Here is a 17,278-nt window from a genome sequence, read left to right on the forward strand (position 1 = left end):
AAAACTCACATTGTTACTGGAAATTAGTGCGATAAACATCTCTAAGAATCTCATACTTCACTTACGCACTAAACACATAAACTTGAGACATCATTTTATTTGAGATCACATAGAAAAGGGAAACATACAACTAGAATTTATTAGTACAGACTTTCAGTGGGTAGACATTTTCACTAAACCTCTTCCAGCACTCATGAAACACAAAAACATGTTGGATATCTTTTCCGCAAATTGGACATCTTTTCCACCGAATTAATTATAAAATAAGGAAAAGAGGGAGGAGGGAGGAGAGAGGAGATTATGTAGTTACCCTAAATTCCTTAATTAAACTGCTGCCTAAGTTTTAAATTTATAAATAAAAAAAATTAGAATGGCATGCACAGGCTGAGGCGCAAGAGTGGCAGAAGTTGCAGCTTCAGATGGATATTAAAAATATAAACTTTGTTATTACTGGGGGCAAGAATGCTTTGTGATGGTCCAGAGGCCAATAGATAGCAATTTGCCATTTTGCTTTGACTTCAATTGTAGCGTCTCACAGGCTTAGGAGCAAAGTCTTCTGTGTGGCCAAGAATATGTAAAATACATTTGAACTTTAGCTTAAGGACAAATTCCGTCAAGTTGTGTTGTGGAGAAGCAGTGGCTGGAGAGGATACGCTGGTCTTTTCCAATTTTTTCAAACCTAGCCCAAAACGACGTCGTTTTGGCCAGGTCGTTTTTATAAATAAAAAAAAACTAGCGCACGCCAGCCTTCTACTTCAGCCTGCAACCCATCGTTCTTTCAGACATTTCGTCGACCATATGGTGTGCAGCTCCAAGAGGTCGCACCAGCAGCTCCAATGGACCTCTAAGCCTATTTCCATGGCTTCCAAGAGGTCGTGCGACCCCAATGACCCCACTATGGCTCCGCCTCTACCTCCATGAGCACAGTATTTAGGCTGGGATAATTGTCCGCGTACTCAATTTGTTTGTTCACATCCCAGATGCCGATAGCTCAACAAAGATTATTGTTTGGTCATATGGACACGTGTCAATTATTGAGAAGGGTGGTAATGATACACCTTGGGTTAAAGTTGTGAGCAAATCCTCTCCACTTTTACAATTATAATTGCACATCGTCAAAGTTTTGTTTTAAAACAGTGATAAATTCAAATTTTATAATACGTTGTTGTTGAAAAATAAAAAACAAATCACATTTTACAAATTTTCTCTTATTGAAGAGGAAGACAATCTAAATTGGACGGCAATACACATGCAAATATGAGCTTAGGAAAATTAGCTAGAGCGGATGATTTGATTTCATATGTACATACATTTTTTACTCTTCTTCTCCCTTCTCTATGTCTCCCCCCACCCCCAATTCAAGGCATTGAAATACAAATGAAAACCTTTGTGACTATATAGAAAAAGACCACAGTGAGAAAATTAATTGTGGTATCTTCCACATCAATCAAGCCAGGCTTGAAAACAGCCTCTCCATAATCAATTACATTCTCCACCTTGGATTTTCCATGATTTTCTACTTATTTAACAATGGAAACAATCTTCCCCTCCTTTGCCTCAACTGCTCATATACAAAATGCGTTGGTATATACGCAGAAATTTGTTCATGCAAATTGGAATGTTTTTTGTTTGGTACAACTTTCAACATCATTAAAAACTTGTAGTAATAGGTGAGGAACTATAGAATTCAAAAAACGAATTTAGAGAGCAAAGTGACATTTAGATAATAGTTACAATTTAGTGTATATTATATCTTCATTTCACGTCGAGAAAGTAATCCCATTAAAAATTCTTGATGGAATATTATATTATTGAAACAGATTCATTATCCATTTGGTTATATATCTCTAAGCCACTTGCCCTAGTGTACTATTCAAAAAAGAAAGTAACCCATAAAAGAAACAGAAATTAGCTAGGCAAATAAACACTTTAAGAATCAAAACATTACATTACAAATACCTCAATATATTTTCTTTTATCAAAATCACATTTTGCAAAAGCTCAGTGCTTTCTCTTGTGCAACTTTTCTATTGTGTAATCTATCCAAACTCATTTGGATTAGATGGGCAACCTTTCATTAGAGTTCCTATGTGACGAAAACCACGAGCCCTCCCTTCAAAGTAGATATGTGGTAATAGTGGCCAGTTAGAATACTTTTGTATCCCCTCCATGACTTCATTGTCCATAAGAAGATCAAAACTTCCAAATTCGACCTCATGTCTCTTCAACATGTTAACAACCATTTTGCTAAATTCACATTTGGGATCCTCAGGGGTTCCTTTCATGAAAAGCATGACTCGATTAGAGTCAATCAGCTGTTGCAGCCGCCTTTTCAAGGCATCATCAAGGCCATCTTGCGCTTGAATTTGCTCTTGGGAAGATTCATTTTCTTTTGTCAACTCTGGAGCAGGTTCTTCAGGCTTAACTGCAACTTTATTAGCCAAACTAGATGGATATGCACCTTCTAATGTATCAGCCACCTTTCCATCCTGCCAAGAGACAGCACAAACAATTTTGGAACAGGCAAAAAGAGGAGAGAATGAGACCGAGAACGTTGCTTACTAGGTACACTAAGGCCCCGTTTGGGATTGCTTTTTTTGGCCAAAAACCAACTTCACTTTAAAGTTAAGCAGTTTAAGGTGTTTGGTAAAAATAAAATATGCCGATTATTTTAAAAGCAGTGGCCTTTTGACAGCAGCTTTTAAAAGCAGACTCTGGGTTGCTTTTCAAAGCTGCTTTCAAAAGAAGCAGAAATGAACATTTAATGAATTTTTTTAATTCCCAAAATACCATCATTCATTTTTTAAAAATGACACCACCTCCACTTCCACATCCAACTCCACCACTTGCACCACCACATTCACTACCTCCACAACCACCATCACCACCACCACCACCACCACCACCACCACCACATCCTCCTCCTCCTCCTCCTCCTCCTCCTTCGCCACCACCACCACAACCACCACCTCCACCACCACCACAACCACCACCTCCTCCACCATCTCCACCACCACCTCCTCCACCTCCACCTCCACCACCATGTTGTCACTGCCACCACCACCACTACCACAACCACCAACTCCACCTTCATCATAACCTGTCTGCCGCGCAAATCTCACGGCCTGGAGTTCCGGGCCGAGGGGATGTGCGTTAACACGGGGTTTCCTGCTTTTGGGTGCGGTGCAGTTGTGCGCGGGCGTGCCAGCACGGTTTACCGTGCATTGATGTTTCGATGAGTTTTGGATGGGTGAATGGTGCGCCTGTTTGATCTGTCTTCCTGGTCAAACGATTGTAGCCGAGAGAGGAACTGGTCTCGGCTGTTAGGTTCACGGCCTGAACTACAAGGCCGTCGAGTGATGGTGTTGGTGGTGGATTCTGGGCGGTGCTCCGGCGCGCTGCTCAGGGAGCGACGGTCGTATGATATATGGGGTGAATGAACGAACAAACAAGGATGATGCTCCGGCGCCTTGAAAATCAAGGGTCGTATGATATATTTGATGAATGGATTCTGCTTACAACCTAACACTACTCCTAGGAAAGCAAGTAAAGATATTGAAAGTGCATTACAGGAAAAAATAAGTTGCTCCGTGGGAGGCTTGTTTTGGGGTTTGAACCCTTTGAATGTAGCTCGAGTCTTGTATTTATAGGAAGAGTCCCTGGATGAGTAATCGAGGCTGAATTTACGCATAGTGGAGTCTAATTAGCGCAAGTGGGCAATCCAATCGACATTTGGGATCGTGAAGTATGGTGATGAGACCCCAGAAATCCTGGTGAATCTCGGCCGCCGCGCTCAATCGTGGGTTTTGAACCTCTGGCCGTGGAGACGCATTTATTGCTTGGATAGCTGGTGAACCAACATCTCAAGCTGTCAGAATCCTTGTGAGAATGTCCACGTCTAATCACTCTGATCTTCATCACCAAATCCTGACTTCAGTCACTTCCCACCTTCCCTCATGCATTAAATGCTACTTTGTGGCCAATGGGTTTTGCTGCATTAAACAGGCACTACTTCATTAAATGAAGCCTGGGACCCTGCTGTCACGTGATGATTTGCCTTTAACGTCTTGGCCGTAATTTTGCTCTACCTCGGCCTCGGCCTCGGCCTATGCTTGAGGCCGAGATGATCATGCCTTAGCATTTCCTTCTTTTATTTTTAAGAAGGTGAAGTACCCTGGCGAAACGCTGCGTTTCAGTCTCTGCAAATAAGTGTCAGGGCCGAGAGAAAGGGCTCCTTCGGCCAGCTCGTGGCCGTGATTTATCAGGCACAAACATAACCACCACCTCCACTCCATCACCACCACTACCACCACATGATTAGTACATAACACTTTCAACATCATGTCTATTTTAGTCATTATTCATAATTACAACAATTTTATATTAAAATTTACCAAACGGTTTTGACACTGCTTTTTGTATTAACAGCACTTTAAAAATATTGTTTACCAAACATGGAGCTGCTTTACTTTACAGCTAATTATTTTCAAAGCACAGCGGAAGCAACTTTTTTTAAAAGTGACAGCAATCCCAAACTAAGCCTAAGTATCTAAGTGAAAGAGGAAGAGAGAAGAACCTTGTAGCACAAAGTTGACTGTTTGACAGCATGAGCATTGAACATGCCTGGCTCCTCGTGGATATTTAAGCAGGCGGCGGCAAGAACCACAAACCATTTAAGCTAATTTTGCATCACAATTAGATAGCTCATCAGGCGAGAAAACCTTTCACTATGTATAAAACCTGAGATGAAAGGATCTATGGAACATTCTTCTGAGGAATCTAAAGATCAACATAATACATTTAGTTATTCAGCGGTCCCAAAAATTAGTATAGATGCTGGCCAGAGGTAGGCACTACTGTATAATTTCTAGTACAAGGGGTCGAATTTCTATATTAATTTGGTACAGCCGATCAGCTACACTCTGTTTGTTCCAATTTTTTTAAAATAAATAGTATAGCCGATCGGCTATACTCGGTTTTTAAATATTTTTTAAAGATATAGTCAAGCCGGGCGGCGATACTCGGTTTTTTATTGTTTTTAAAAGAAATAGTATAGCCCCCCGGCTATACTCGATTTTTTTAAACTTTCTTAAAGAAATAGTATAACATTCATATGTATACCTCCTCCGTAGATAAATAGCATTCATATGTATACCTCCTCCATAGGTAATTTACCTATCCATACCTAATTAACATTTATGTATATTCCTAGTCCATAGATAATTATACCTCCTCCATTGGATTGTAAGAAGAAAAAGAAGAAAGAAGAAAGAAGAAGAAAGATTATAGAAAATTTATTGATTTATTTTTTGTATCAGCGCATGTTGATGGGATATTCAAAATTAAAATGGATAGACACAAAAATATTTTAAATTCTATCATAAGAATTGGACTTATGCTGAATTATTTATTTTATCTACCATGATCTACTTGACTTTTGTTCTCCACATGACGCCTAATCCAACGGATTTAAATTGGATACATCTTCCTTAAAATAAAAACTCAATTTACTCTAATTTTTTAAATAAAAAAAGCCCCTAACTTGACTAACGCCTAAACTTAACGGCTGTAGCAGTTTTTTTTTCTCTTCTTCTCCCTTCTCTGCACGTCTCCCCCCACCCCCAAATCAAGGCATTTAAATAACAATGAAAACCTTTTTGAGTATATAGAAAAAGACCACAGTGAGAAAATTAATTGTGGTATCTTACACATCAAAGGCATGACAACAGCCTCTCCATAATCAATTACATTCTCCAACTTGGATTTTCCATGATTTTCTTCTTCTTTAACAATGGAGACAATCTTCCACTCCTTTACCTCAACTTCTTTAACAATGTGGTTTCTAAAATGTACAACGGACAATCGTCCAATTCGAAACTATTGTTTGCACATGCCTGCTCCATAAATGACCCTGTTAGGCGTCACGATGTCCTTGCTGGTTATCCAGTAATGTTGGTAAGTAAGCAGGCTGCAGTTTTTCTGATATTGCTGTAAAATAGAAAGTAAATTAAAGTCCATTATGACACTGAAATTGCAATGCAGAGCCAAAACAGAGGAAGTCAAATACTCAGTAGAATTCATAAACAAACCAGCAAACCTACAACTTCTTTCTTGACGGGTGCTTCACCATCATCTACACAGAAATATGCTCATGCGTATACAGAATGCATTGGTATATACGCAGAAATTTGTTTATGCAAATTGGAATGTTTTTTGTTTGGTACAACTTTCAACATCATTAAAAACTTGTAGTAATAGTTGAGGCACTATAGAATTCAAAAACGAATTCAGAGAGCAAAGTGACATTTAGATAACAGTTTAGTGTATATTATATCTTCATTTCACGATGATAATAATATTGTGGTTATATATGTTAGAACAGAGTGCTTCTAAACATTGCTAATATTGTGGCTGTGGGTTCCATTTTCCACATGTGCTTCTAAACATGATGATAATATTGTGGTTCATGCTAATTAGAACAGAGTTTTTTTTTTGTCATAGTTGGAGAGCATTTGAGGAAAAGGTTTATGGGTTAGGATCAAGATCCTGTTCTTGGTTTTTCTCTGCTTCTTCTGCTTAATTTTTATTCTAAATTTTCCATCTCATTGAAAAGTCATCCAAAAACTAAAATGTTGACAGTGACACCATTTATTTATAACTTTTTCAGAATAAGAAGTATATATTTTATGTGTTCTCTTCTCTTTAGAGATGGAATTTTCTTCCTCGTATAGCTTCACCACATCAAGAAGCGCAATGATAGTACACGTTATGGCTAACTAAATCACCAGAAAGGAGGTGGGCGACCAAGTTTTCCTTTGAAGCTCAATTGGGGTTCAGAAGATCTCGTTTGCTCCGCCGACTGGACAGTGACAAATAAGGACTCTTAAAGATGGCCATGACTAAGAACATGAAGATGAGAATGGCAGTTCTATCAATGAACCAACAAGACACCGCATTAACTCACCTATTATATACGAAGAATCCTTTTTTTTTTTTTTTTCTTCCTCCATACTTTAACTCCGAGTGCATCAACATACGCCCCTCCCAAACACGAACTTTATTTCTGAATTCTTGGGTAAGGGCTTGAAGAGCAAATCCAATAATTAAAGAACCCCACCGCAAAGTGAAAGCAAAATAAACCCCGCAATAATAAAACAAGTAAGCAAGCAGATAATATAGAGAAAGTGGGCCCCACATGATTTGCGCACAACTATACCATCATATTCATATATGATTTCTTAAAGTGCAAAGAATGGAAAGTCGTAGTTCTGTAGGAAGATTTTTAACTTCCCTAAACAGAATAACGGTTCTCTTATAAAAGGATGGCTGGTAGTACTTTGCAACCCCACTGCACATTCAATGTCTCGTGCTTGCTTCTCAATAAGAAAGAAATAAATAAATTCATGTATGGCTTCAGTTATATTTATATCTGCCTTGGTTTTTTTTTCAATTGTCTTCATCCTTCTATTTGCTCTGGTTGCTTTTAATACACTTATTTTCTAAAAAATTTTTAATAATACACACAAAATTCACGTATTATACATATAATTCTCACACATTATTGAATACAAATAATATATGTTAAAAATATTATATAGTGGCTGAACTTTTAAATTGTAATTTGCCAAATTTTTGCCAAATAAAACACGTACGTATATTGGTATAGCCGCGCGGCTATACCAATATTAATATCTATAAAGTATAAACTAATGCAACTAGGAGGGTCCTTTTTTCATAATTTTTATTTATTAACGAGTATAGCTGAGCAGCTATTCGAGGGTTTTTCTAATTTTTTGTATAAAAAGAAATAGTATATATAGGCGCGTGGCGGCATGCCTTTTTTTAAATTTTTTTAAAGAAATAGTATAGCCCGGCGGCTATACTCAGTTTTTAATTTATTTAAAGGAAATAGTATAGCCGAGCGGCTATACAAGGGTGTTTACAATTTTTTTTAAAAGGAATCATATAGCCGTGCGGCTAGACACGGGTTTTTCCAAATTTTAAAAAAAATTAGTATAGCCGGTCGGCTTTACCCGACTCTTTTTTTTTTAAATTTTTTTAAAAATAAATAGTATATATGTTGTGATCCTCGTTTTCTTTTATATTTTTTCTCCGATTTTTGTTTATCAATAAGAGTAGTTTAGAGCATTATCCATTACTATTAGGCCATTACCCGAGTCTGTATTGTCCCCTTTTGATTTTTTACTTTTTCAGAGTTATTACCCATATAAAGAATTTAGCAATTTCACGTTTAATATTGTACTATACATGAACGTACCTATATTTCAATAATACATCCGTGTTTTGTACACGTCTTAAAGACTCGGTAAAATTCACGTTTCTTAAAAAGCAAACATACAATACTCGTATTGAACATGTATGTATGTATTTTTCATTTTTGAAACGGGTGGCTATACTTGGGTTTTCCAAATTTTTCTATAAAAAAACATATAGCCGCACGGCTATAGGTGGTTTTTACAAATTTTTCTATACTCAGTTATTTTCCAATTTTTTAAAAAATAAATAGTATAGCCGGCGGGCTATACTCGGTTTTCCCCAAAAAAAAATTATAAAAGAAATAGTATAGCCGAACTGCGATACCCTGTTTTTTCGAATTTTAATTAAAAAGAAATACTCGGATGTCCTTTTTTATAAAAGGAATAGTATAGCCGCGCTGCTATACTCGGTTATTTTTTTAAAAAAAATTAAATATAATGTATTTAAATACTATAGCCGTTCGGTGATACTCGGTTTTTTTATATATAAGAAATAGTATAGCCGCTCGGCTACAGCCGGTTTTTTTTTTTCAATTTTTTAAAAATATTTTACTTCTTCTGAATGTTTTGTTTGTATATCTCTTATTATTGCATCTTGATTGTCTATATTTTAAATTTACCGTATTTTAACCTCCTTTATTTGTCAGTCTTTAGTTCATAAAATAAATGTAATGAAAAAAATCTAATCTCAAGTCAAATAAGCATTACCAACATGTCAATCCCAATGTTCGAAACAAGGTGGTAGGCGGGCTGCAAGCAGGGGTCTAATGCCTAGAGAAGTAATCGGGGGCCCATGTCTTCTTTTTGTTTTTTTCATCAACATATAAATGCAATTTTCCTTCTCAAACCCTAACTCTAACAACGAGTCGTCTTCCAGCCCCTCTCTCAGACATAACCCGCGATCTATCTTCTTCCTCAATCCTCATCTCTCTGTCTCTCGCTCATAGCACCATCGTTCCCTGACCTTGGAGATTCCAAATGGCGTTTTTTTTTCTAGGCGCTAGCGTCCGCCTAGCCCGCCCACCTAGACCGCCTAGACCGCCTAGACCACCTAGCAACCGCCTAGCCCGCCTAGCCCCCGCCTAGCCCGCAAATCTCTATGTATTACCTTCAAACAGGAATCATGGTGGAGATAAGGAAGCCCTCTAGCAACACCCTGAATAATCTTGAAGCGTCGACCCCAATCAAGCACTGCTACTAGTGTCATTGGATAAGTAGTGGGTTCGCTCTCCTCATCATCAACGCGTAGTTTTTTCGCATGGTTGATGAGGAACTCAACTCCTTCATCACAACCAACTCTAGCAGCAACGTGGAGGGGAGTTTCACCCTTGTTGTTGGTGGTCCAAAACAATGGCGATTGTGGTGGAATTTTTTTGAAGAAATCTATGTGCTTGAACTCAGCGGCAATGTGTGAAGTATATTATTGTCCGTAGGCGTTTTCTGATGGAGAAGATCATCTGGTACGTCAGCATTTTTATTTTTTCTCAAGAAACCAACGTCACCTGATCTTGCTGCCTTATACAAGGAAGGATCCATGTGTATCAAGTAATTTTTATTGATATTTTAGTGGCCGCTATATGTAAGCATCTTGACTTGTGATGAACTACACAAAGCGTTTATACAAAGATTATTCCAATGCGAGAAAGTCTTTTCAGATTCTTTGCTCTTGGTCTTAAAAATATTGGATTCTTGTCTCTTCTCTAGGGTGTATCTTCTAGTAGTCTCACTTGACTGGACTTCAATTGAAACAGTACCATCTTGTCTTCTCTGGGGTGTATCTTCTAGTAGGGTGTATATATACAAAGATTATTCCTGTTCCATCTTTATCAATGAAACAGTTCCTGCTATTTTAACAACAAAACAATAAAAATAACATATACGCACCAAAACTTCTAATTGTAAAGGAATTTTGATCATGCGACACGGGAAAGCCTACACGTTCAAAGCCTAGTTGCTTGAACTGGAACAAGTTTACGAAAAACCATATAGCTAGTACTGATTATGAGGGAATAGTAACAGTTTGGGATGTAAATACTTGGAAAGTATGTGATGTTACTTACACATTCTGATTTTTTGTGTGTGATTTGAGTGTGTGTACTTATTCCCTCAACCTTCAATTTTTGTTGCTCATGCTTAAATTTTCTATCAAAGTGTCGTGGAATATAGACAACATGAAAGCTTTAAACTGCATCTACCCAAAATAAATCGTAATTTTCATTTTGAAAATCTAGTACAATGCAAAAGCTTCAGTCAAAGAGTTAAAAGGTATTAAAGCAATAGCAGTACGGGAAGAAAGACACAACCTAACAAATATGATTTATTCGAAATACATGTAAGATAATACTTTGTTTACTACAGTTTGAACCAAGCGGCAAGTGGTAATCTCATCAATCAAGTATTCAATTTAGGCTTCAACAACAACACGGAAAGAAAGTAGTTTTAATCTACAACGGCTTTAGATTGTTATAAAAAATATACAAAATATAATTTTCCTTTTCTGTAAAGCCAAACACAAAAAAATATTATATTATAAATAACATATAAATAAATAGGAAAACTTTTAAGGTATAACGAAATTGAAGAAAACAAAATAATAGGTAAGTAAATAGAAAATAAATAATAAGAAGGTGAGTTTGGTACGGTGAAGCACGTCAAAGACGCTATCCTAAAGCCTTTGTAGCCTCCCTACGTGCAGGTACTGACGGTCTACAAGACTCCAAGATACGACCCCTTGTACACAAACTCAAGATCCGCTATGAGCACGTTCATAGACGGATATGGGTATCCAAGTCACAGAACCATTGCCAAAATAATAATATAAAGTAGAGAATATATATAAAAGTAGAAAATAAGAGAATTAGTTTGTGGTGGTGATTGTGGTATGTGATATTCTGATGGTGTACTGTGTGTCTATCAAATGTGAAGGAGGAGTGGCCTTTTATAGGCACCCAAAAACATGTAACCTTCACCAACCATAAAAGTTCACCAACCAAAAAATTAAGGCATTCACCAACCAGAAATAAAACTTGAATATTAAATATTTATAACCCCCACAATAAATAAAATAAAATAGCCAAAATAAATAAATAAATAAAACGGTTAAATTTTTAAAACATTTTAAAATTCCAACACGTTGCTTACTAGGTACACTAAGTATCTAAGTGAAAGAGGAAGAGAGAAGAACCTTGTAGCACAAAGTTGACTGTTTTGACAGCATGAGCATTGAACATGCCTGGCTCCTCGTGGATATTTAAGCAGGTGGTGGCAAGAATCACAAACCATTTGAGCTAATTATGCATCACAATTAGATAGCTCATCAGGTGAGAAAACCTTTCACTGCGTATAAAACTTGAGATGAAAGGCTCTATGGAATATTCTTCTGAGGAATCTAAAGATCAACATAATACATTTAGTAATTCAGCGGTCCCAAAAATCAGTATAGCTGCTGGCCAGATGTAGGCACTACTGTATAATTTCTGGTACAAGGGGTCAAATTTCTATATTAATTTGGTATAGGCGGGCGGCTACACTCGGTTTCTTCCAATTTTTTGAAAAAGAAATAGTACAGCCGCACGGCTATATACGGATTTTTCAATTTTTTTAAAGAAATAGTATAGCCGCTCGGCGTAACTCGGTTTCTTCAATTTTATGATTTGCATCTTCCAGGCTTACAAATTTTTGGGATTGAGAATTAGAGAGAGGTAAGAAATAAACATTGTAACAAACAAAAAAATGTTTCCTAGCCAAATGTACCATTTCATTTGTATCTTTATGTGTTGTCCCCCAATTTAACAATACAACATGTCACACTGTTTTATAAAAGAGCACTAGCCGTATGACACTAATATAAAAGCTCAAATTTAAAAAAAAAAGTAGAAATTTATAATATATAAATGAAGTATCAAGATTTCAAACAAAATATGCAATAACATAATATTCAAAGTCAATACATTGCTTCCAACAACAACAAAAAATAATCAATACATTGCAAATGCCTCAATATATTTTCTTCTTTCAAAATCAAAATCGAACAAAAGTTCACTCCTACACGACACGGGGCCAAAAGGAAAAGCTTCACTCTTCTTTCAAAATCAAAATCACATTACTTTCTCTTGTGCAACCTTTCAATTGTGTATTCTAACCAATACTTTGATTGATGATCAAAGGGTAGTTTGTTTCACCCCCGGGTTCGACCGTCCAATTCTTCCAAGAGGAACAAGTTACAATTTGGAGAATGAATGCAAATTACAAGAACACCCATCTATAACAATTGACCTCTTCTAGTGTGAACCATAATCAACAACGTCATCTGTCGCATCAGAGCTTTTGAGTTAATTTCTGCCACCAATTTCCTTTCACATTCCTTCAAGTGGATACCATCCATCTCAGATTGCAAGCCACCACTCTGTCACTTTTGGATTCATATTCATCTTATAATTATCTTATTTCTTTTGTTAATTATATGCAGACTATAACCAAGGGAAAAAAAAAAAGAAAAAAAAAAAAGAGAGGTGACCATTGTTTATACCTTGGCACCAAAGTTATCACCAGACTGTTATCATCTTCAACTCGTCCCCAAACAAGTCCGTTATATCTATATGCAGCCTTTTTTTTTCTTCGTCTTATTCTGTTATATCTAATAGTTTGCATATAGAGATAACGGACTTGTTGGAGGACGAATTGAAGATGGTAAAAACAGTCGGGTGATGACTTTGGTGCCAAGGTATGAAAAATGGCCACACCAGTTTTGTTTATGCATAGCCTGCTTATAAACTATATGTAGTCAACAAAGACTGCTTATAAAGTAACATATCAAATTACAAATATAGAGAAAACAAACCCACAGAGACTCCAAAGCTTACTCTAACAGGAGCTAAGAGCCTGAGAAGTGAAACAAGAGAAGAGCATCCATTAGAAGAAGAGGCTCAGGCCATACATGGATAGAGTAGAGTGACAGAGGAGGCTGTGTTTGATAATTCAATAACACCCTTAAACTAATGCTAACTAGTTTAGCAGTAGAGGGAGTTAGTGTTGCTGCAAGCTCATTCTGTTGCATTGATTTTATTGTATACAAAATATAAAATGTACATTTCTTATGCTGAGTACATTAGTACACATCTTCTAAGATGTAGTACAAATTGATTTGCAATGCAGTGCACTAGTACTCGTACTACAATGCAAGCTAACTTAAGATATTCCAAATAGTTTTGGTAGTTTCTCATCTCCCACTCTTAACTCAGTGATAAAACACAGCCTAATTATTGCTTGCTCACATCACAATCCAGTAAATAAATAAAAACATCATTGCAGCAAATGATGTATGCCGGGTTTGATAGAAAATCTTTGGACCAATCAACCAACTAACACTTGGTATAGTGACACATTTTCTATCAAATTCGAGTCTCCCGATCGATGGGGAAAAACAAAAATTGGGCCAGCAGCTACACTTTGATAAACGGAACTTAGTCTTCGATCGTCATTATAAAAGTTGGGCTGCAAACATCTCTCCGTGAGCACAATTTTTGGGCTGCACTAATTTAGCGTGTACATAGTCTTCATAGCTGACAACCCAAAGAAGAGTGTAGATATTAGAAACTTGGGACGTGCCTAATTCCAAGTCATGTGAGGTGGGCGTGATTTTGACAAGTGTAGGCCCTGATAACAATAAGAAATTTTCGTCGTTATCAACAACTATGCCTATGTAGATTTTATTTCTGTGGCTGTAAATTGTCAAATACAGCACTTCCACTTCCCCAAATTGTTCATACAAAAAGAAAACAAAGCAAAGCCATGGCTTCTTCTTCTTCCCCATTATCATCCAACACAATTACCACTTTTTACTCCACCGCCCCTTCAATCTGTCATATCTTTCCAAACAAAACCCAGATTTCCTTACTCAGAAATCGTGTCAGAGGATCATGTAAAGCAACAATCAATAGTGACCAAAACCATGTAAAATTTGATGGGAGGAGAAATGCGCTTGTTGGTCTAGGAGGGCTCGCCTTGGCTAATCTGAGCAGCATAACAAGGCCTTTTGGTGCAGCAAATGCGGCAGAGACCCCAAAAAAAGTAGCACTGGTGCAGAGCAGTGAGCTGCCCATAGCTTTGGACTCGGTGATCAGTGTGATTGTGGAAAGGCCTAAGAAGTCGAGGAGCCAGAAGGAGAAGGAAGAGGAAGAGGAGGTTTTGGTGATTGAAGGGATTGAGTTTGTGGCAGATAAGGCTCTGGTATTTGATGTGCATGTGAACGATGATGAGAACTCGCTGAGTCGACCCGACAAGTCCGAGTTTGCTGGGAGCTTGGTGTTTTTGCCGCAGTACAAGAAGAAGGTGAAAACCAGCCTGCATCTTGGGATAACGAACTTGTTGGAGGAAATTGGAGCTGACGATGAGAGCTTTATAAAGGTCACTTTGGTGCCAAGGTATGTCCTGCGTCCTGTCACCATTGGTGGGATCAAGATCGATTATTTTGCCTAGCCTTAGACTGAGCCTGCAACTAGATAATGAATTAAGATACTGAATCAAGTTGCTCTGTTTCATCCTCTATAAGTTTGTGTAACACATACGAGTTAAGTAGCATTGTTCTGATTAGTTAACCACAAAATCATGCAAATAAACATTTTCTTCATTTCGGGAAGACAAGTTTGAACAATCAATCTATATGTTATATTGGGAGAGACCCCAAACCTTCCCAACCCCAAAGGTCACAAGATGCCAAGCAAATGCAGATAAAAGTGAGGATGGAAGCTCCCGTAACACGTTCTTTTCTGCAGTAAAATTTTGGTGGAGTGCTCTCAAACAACACCCCAAAAGACAAAAAGCTATAAACTTAAGCAACAGATTATACTATTATTGGTTTTTGAAGTTGCCGCAAGAGATATCATTTATTATGGGCTTTTCGTGTATGCAAAGTCCTCTATGGATTTGAAAAGGTGTTACACTGTAATATCCAATTTCTAAAATTAATTAAATATTATCTTGGCGAGTGCAAATTAAAGTCATTTTATTTGGGAATTTAGCTGGAGAGATCGCATTATACAATGAGTCTTTGTTTTGTTTATACTGCCGACACCAACTAGTCAGTCAAACATTTCGTCGAATAGTTGATAGACGAAAGCAACAATTAAGTATTAAAAACCCAGAGCCATCCATCAGCTATGGCTTCTCTTTCACTTTCACCTTCACCGCCATTACCCGTCATTCTCAATCGTAATCGTACCACCGCCTTCTCCACTTCCTCAATCTCTCAAAACCATTCTCGAATTTCCTTCTTGGGAAATCGTAAACCAACAAGCTTTCTAGTTAAAGCAGCGAAATTGGAAAGGAGAGCGCTTCTCATCGCAACTCTAGGAGGGTTCGGAGGTTTCTACGGCAGATCGAAGATGAGCCAAGCAACAGGGGATTTGGGTGAACCAGCAGCAGCATATGCGGCCGAGACTTCTTCAGACAACAAGGTTGTGGAACTCACTCAGTTCCCGATCACTCTTGACTCGGTGATCAGCGTGGTTGTGCCGCGGCCCAAGAAGTCGAGAACCAAGAAGGAGAAGGAAGAAGAAGAGGAGGTGCTGGCGATTCAGGGCATTGAGTTCTTGGCAGACGAGGCTGTGAAGTTCGACGTGCACGTGAACGACGACGAGGACTCGCTGAGTCGACCCGACGCGTCCGAGTTCGCGGGAAGCTTTGTGTATTTGCCGCATAAGAGGAAGATGGTGACGACCAGCCTCAGGCTTGGGATCACGGACTTATTGGACGACGTGGGCGCCGACGGCGATGACAGCATCAAGGTCACTCTGGTCCCCAAGTATGTGAAACGACCTGTCACAATTCGTCACATCAAGATCGAGTTTCTAAAGTAGCTTAGGAGAGGAGAGGAGGTGTGCCGTATGATCTGTTGTGATGTCGTTTTTTGTTGTTGTATTTTCTGTTGTTAATGCTTTCTGTAATTCTGTTTGCTTTCGCTAATTAGCAGTAATTATCCTTATGGCTTGCTTTCTGTTTCTCTTTTTTTTTCCTTACAGATAATCAGACTGATTATATTTACTTGGGAAAATGCTAGATTTCATCCTAAACGAATATGAGATTTAATTTAAGAAACGAATGGATAGAAAATGGTGATTATTTATTTACTTGCTCCATGTCCTAATACTAGAGCTCTCAACAAGAATTCTATAATGAGGACCTTATATATGGCTAGGGGTCCATCGAGTCCCATCGAGAAAAAGCCCGGCCCGGCCTGTTGTGGGCCATGGGCCGGCTTGGCTGGATATTTAATGGGTTGGGTTTGGGGTTAGGTGTCTAATGCTCAACCTGGCTCGTTTGAGCCCATGAAAGCCCGGCCCGCAAGGCCATATATTTTATATAAATATAAACTTAGTTTTAAAATGAAAGGAAATGGAGACAAACACAAGGGGTTTAGGGTTCCGAACCCCGACCATTTTCATCCCACTTCCACACATTATCCACCATGCCATAGACGACTTAATGATTACATACTACATCATTTGATATTTATATATGCTTTCAAACACCTTGCCACAACTAAATTTAAGCCATATCAATAATGTTGGAGCTACATCAGACTATGTCAACTTAGAATGCACTTCTTCCATGTCCTATTTTAGAGCTTTACGGTGAAGAGAATGTCAAGAGTTCATATAAATTTTGTTGTATTTTTCTAAATTTTAATTTATATTTGTGAATTTATGAAATGAACAAAGAAAAAAAATGAAGACATAAACATATAGATAAATGTAAATAGAGAACTATGAAAAAAGGAAACATAGAAACACACCAAAACATAGAAAAAAGAAATTGACAAAAAAATCAATATTAAAAAAAACAAAATAAAGTAGGCTCATTTCGGCTCGGCCCGTTGGGCTTAATCCAGCTCGGCTCGATGGACTTTTTCAAGCCTAGCCCATGGGTTGGGCTTGGATTTTGAATTTTAAAAAAAAAACCAATCCAACCTGACCTGGCCCAAGGCCATTAAATTTGGGCCGGGC

General features: G+C 37.8%; 2 protein-coding genes and 1 pseudogene across 2 annotated transcripts; 2 read left to right on the forward strand and 1 right to left on the reverse strand.

Moving 5' to 3' along the window:
• Positions 1-2,039: 2,039 nt before the first annotated feature.
• LOC110770900 (monothiol glutaredoxin-S17 pseudogene) lies at positions 2,040-9,483 on the reverse strand (annotated as a pseudogene).
• Positions 9,484-13,978: 4,495 nt separating this feature from the next.
• LOC110770881 (polyphenol oxidase latent form, chloroplastic-like) lies at positions 13,979-14,953 on the forward strand. Its single transcript, XM_021975107.2, has one exon. It carries the CDS (start codon positions 14,067-14,069, stop codon positions 14,751-14,753), a length of 687 nt encoding a protein of 228 aa, XP_021830799.1. The 5' UTR covers positions 13,979-14,066; the 3' UTR covers positions 14,754-14,953.
• A 146-nt stretch (positions 14,954-15,099) lies between these two features.
• LOC110770880 (polyphenol oxidase, chloroplastic) lies at positions 15,100-16,269 on the forward strand. Its single transcript, XM_088252514.1, has one exon. It carries the CDS (start codon positions 15,434-15,436, stop codon positions 16,130-16,132), a length of 699 nt encoding a protein of 232 aa, XP_088108640.1. The 5' UTR covers positions 15,100-15,433; the 3' UTR covers positions 16,133-16,269.
• Positions 16,270-17,278: the final 1,009 nt, after the last annotated feature.

Source organism: Prunus avium, chromosome 4 (assembly GCF_965620075.1).
Source record: "Prunus avium chromosome 4, drPruAviu1.hap1.1, whole genome shotgun sequence".
Classification (NCBI taxonomy): domain Eukaryota; kingdom Viridiplantae; phylum Streptophyta; class Magnoliopsida; order Rosales; family Rosaceae; genus Prunus; species Prunus avium.

Bases quoted from the DNA above. Each gene is read 5' to 3' on its own strand.
- LOC110770881 (XM_021975107.2), top strand. From the start codon at position 14,067: ATGGCTTCTTCTTCTTCCCCATTATCATCCAACACAATTACCACTTTT.
- LOC110770880 (XM_088252514.1), top strand. From the start codon at position 15,434: ATGGCTTCTCTTTCACTTTCACCTTCACCGCCATTACCCGTCATTCTC.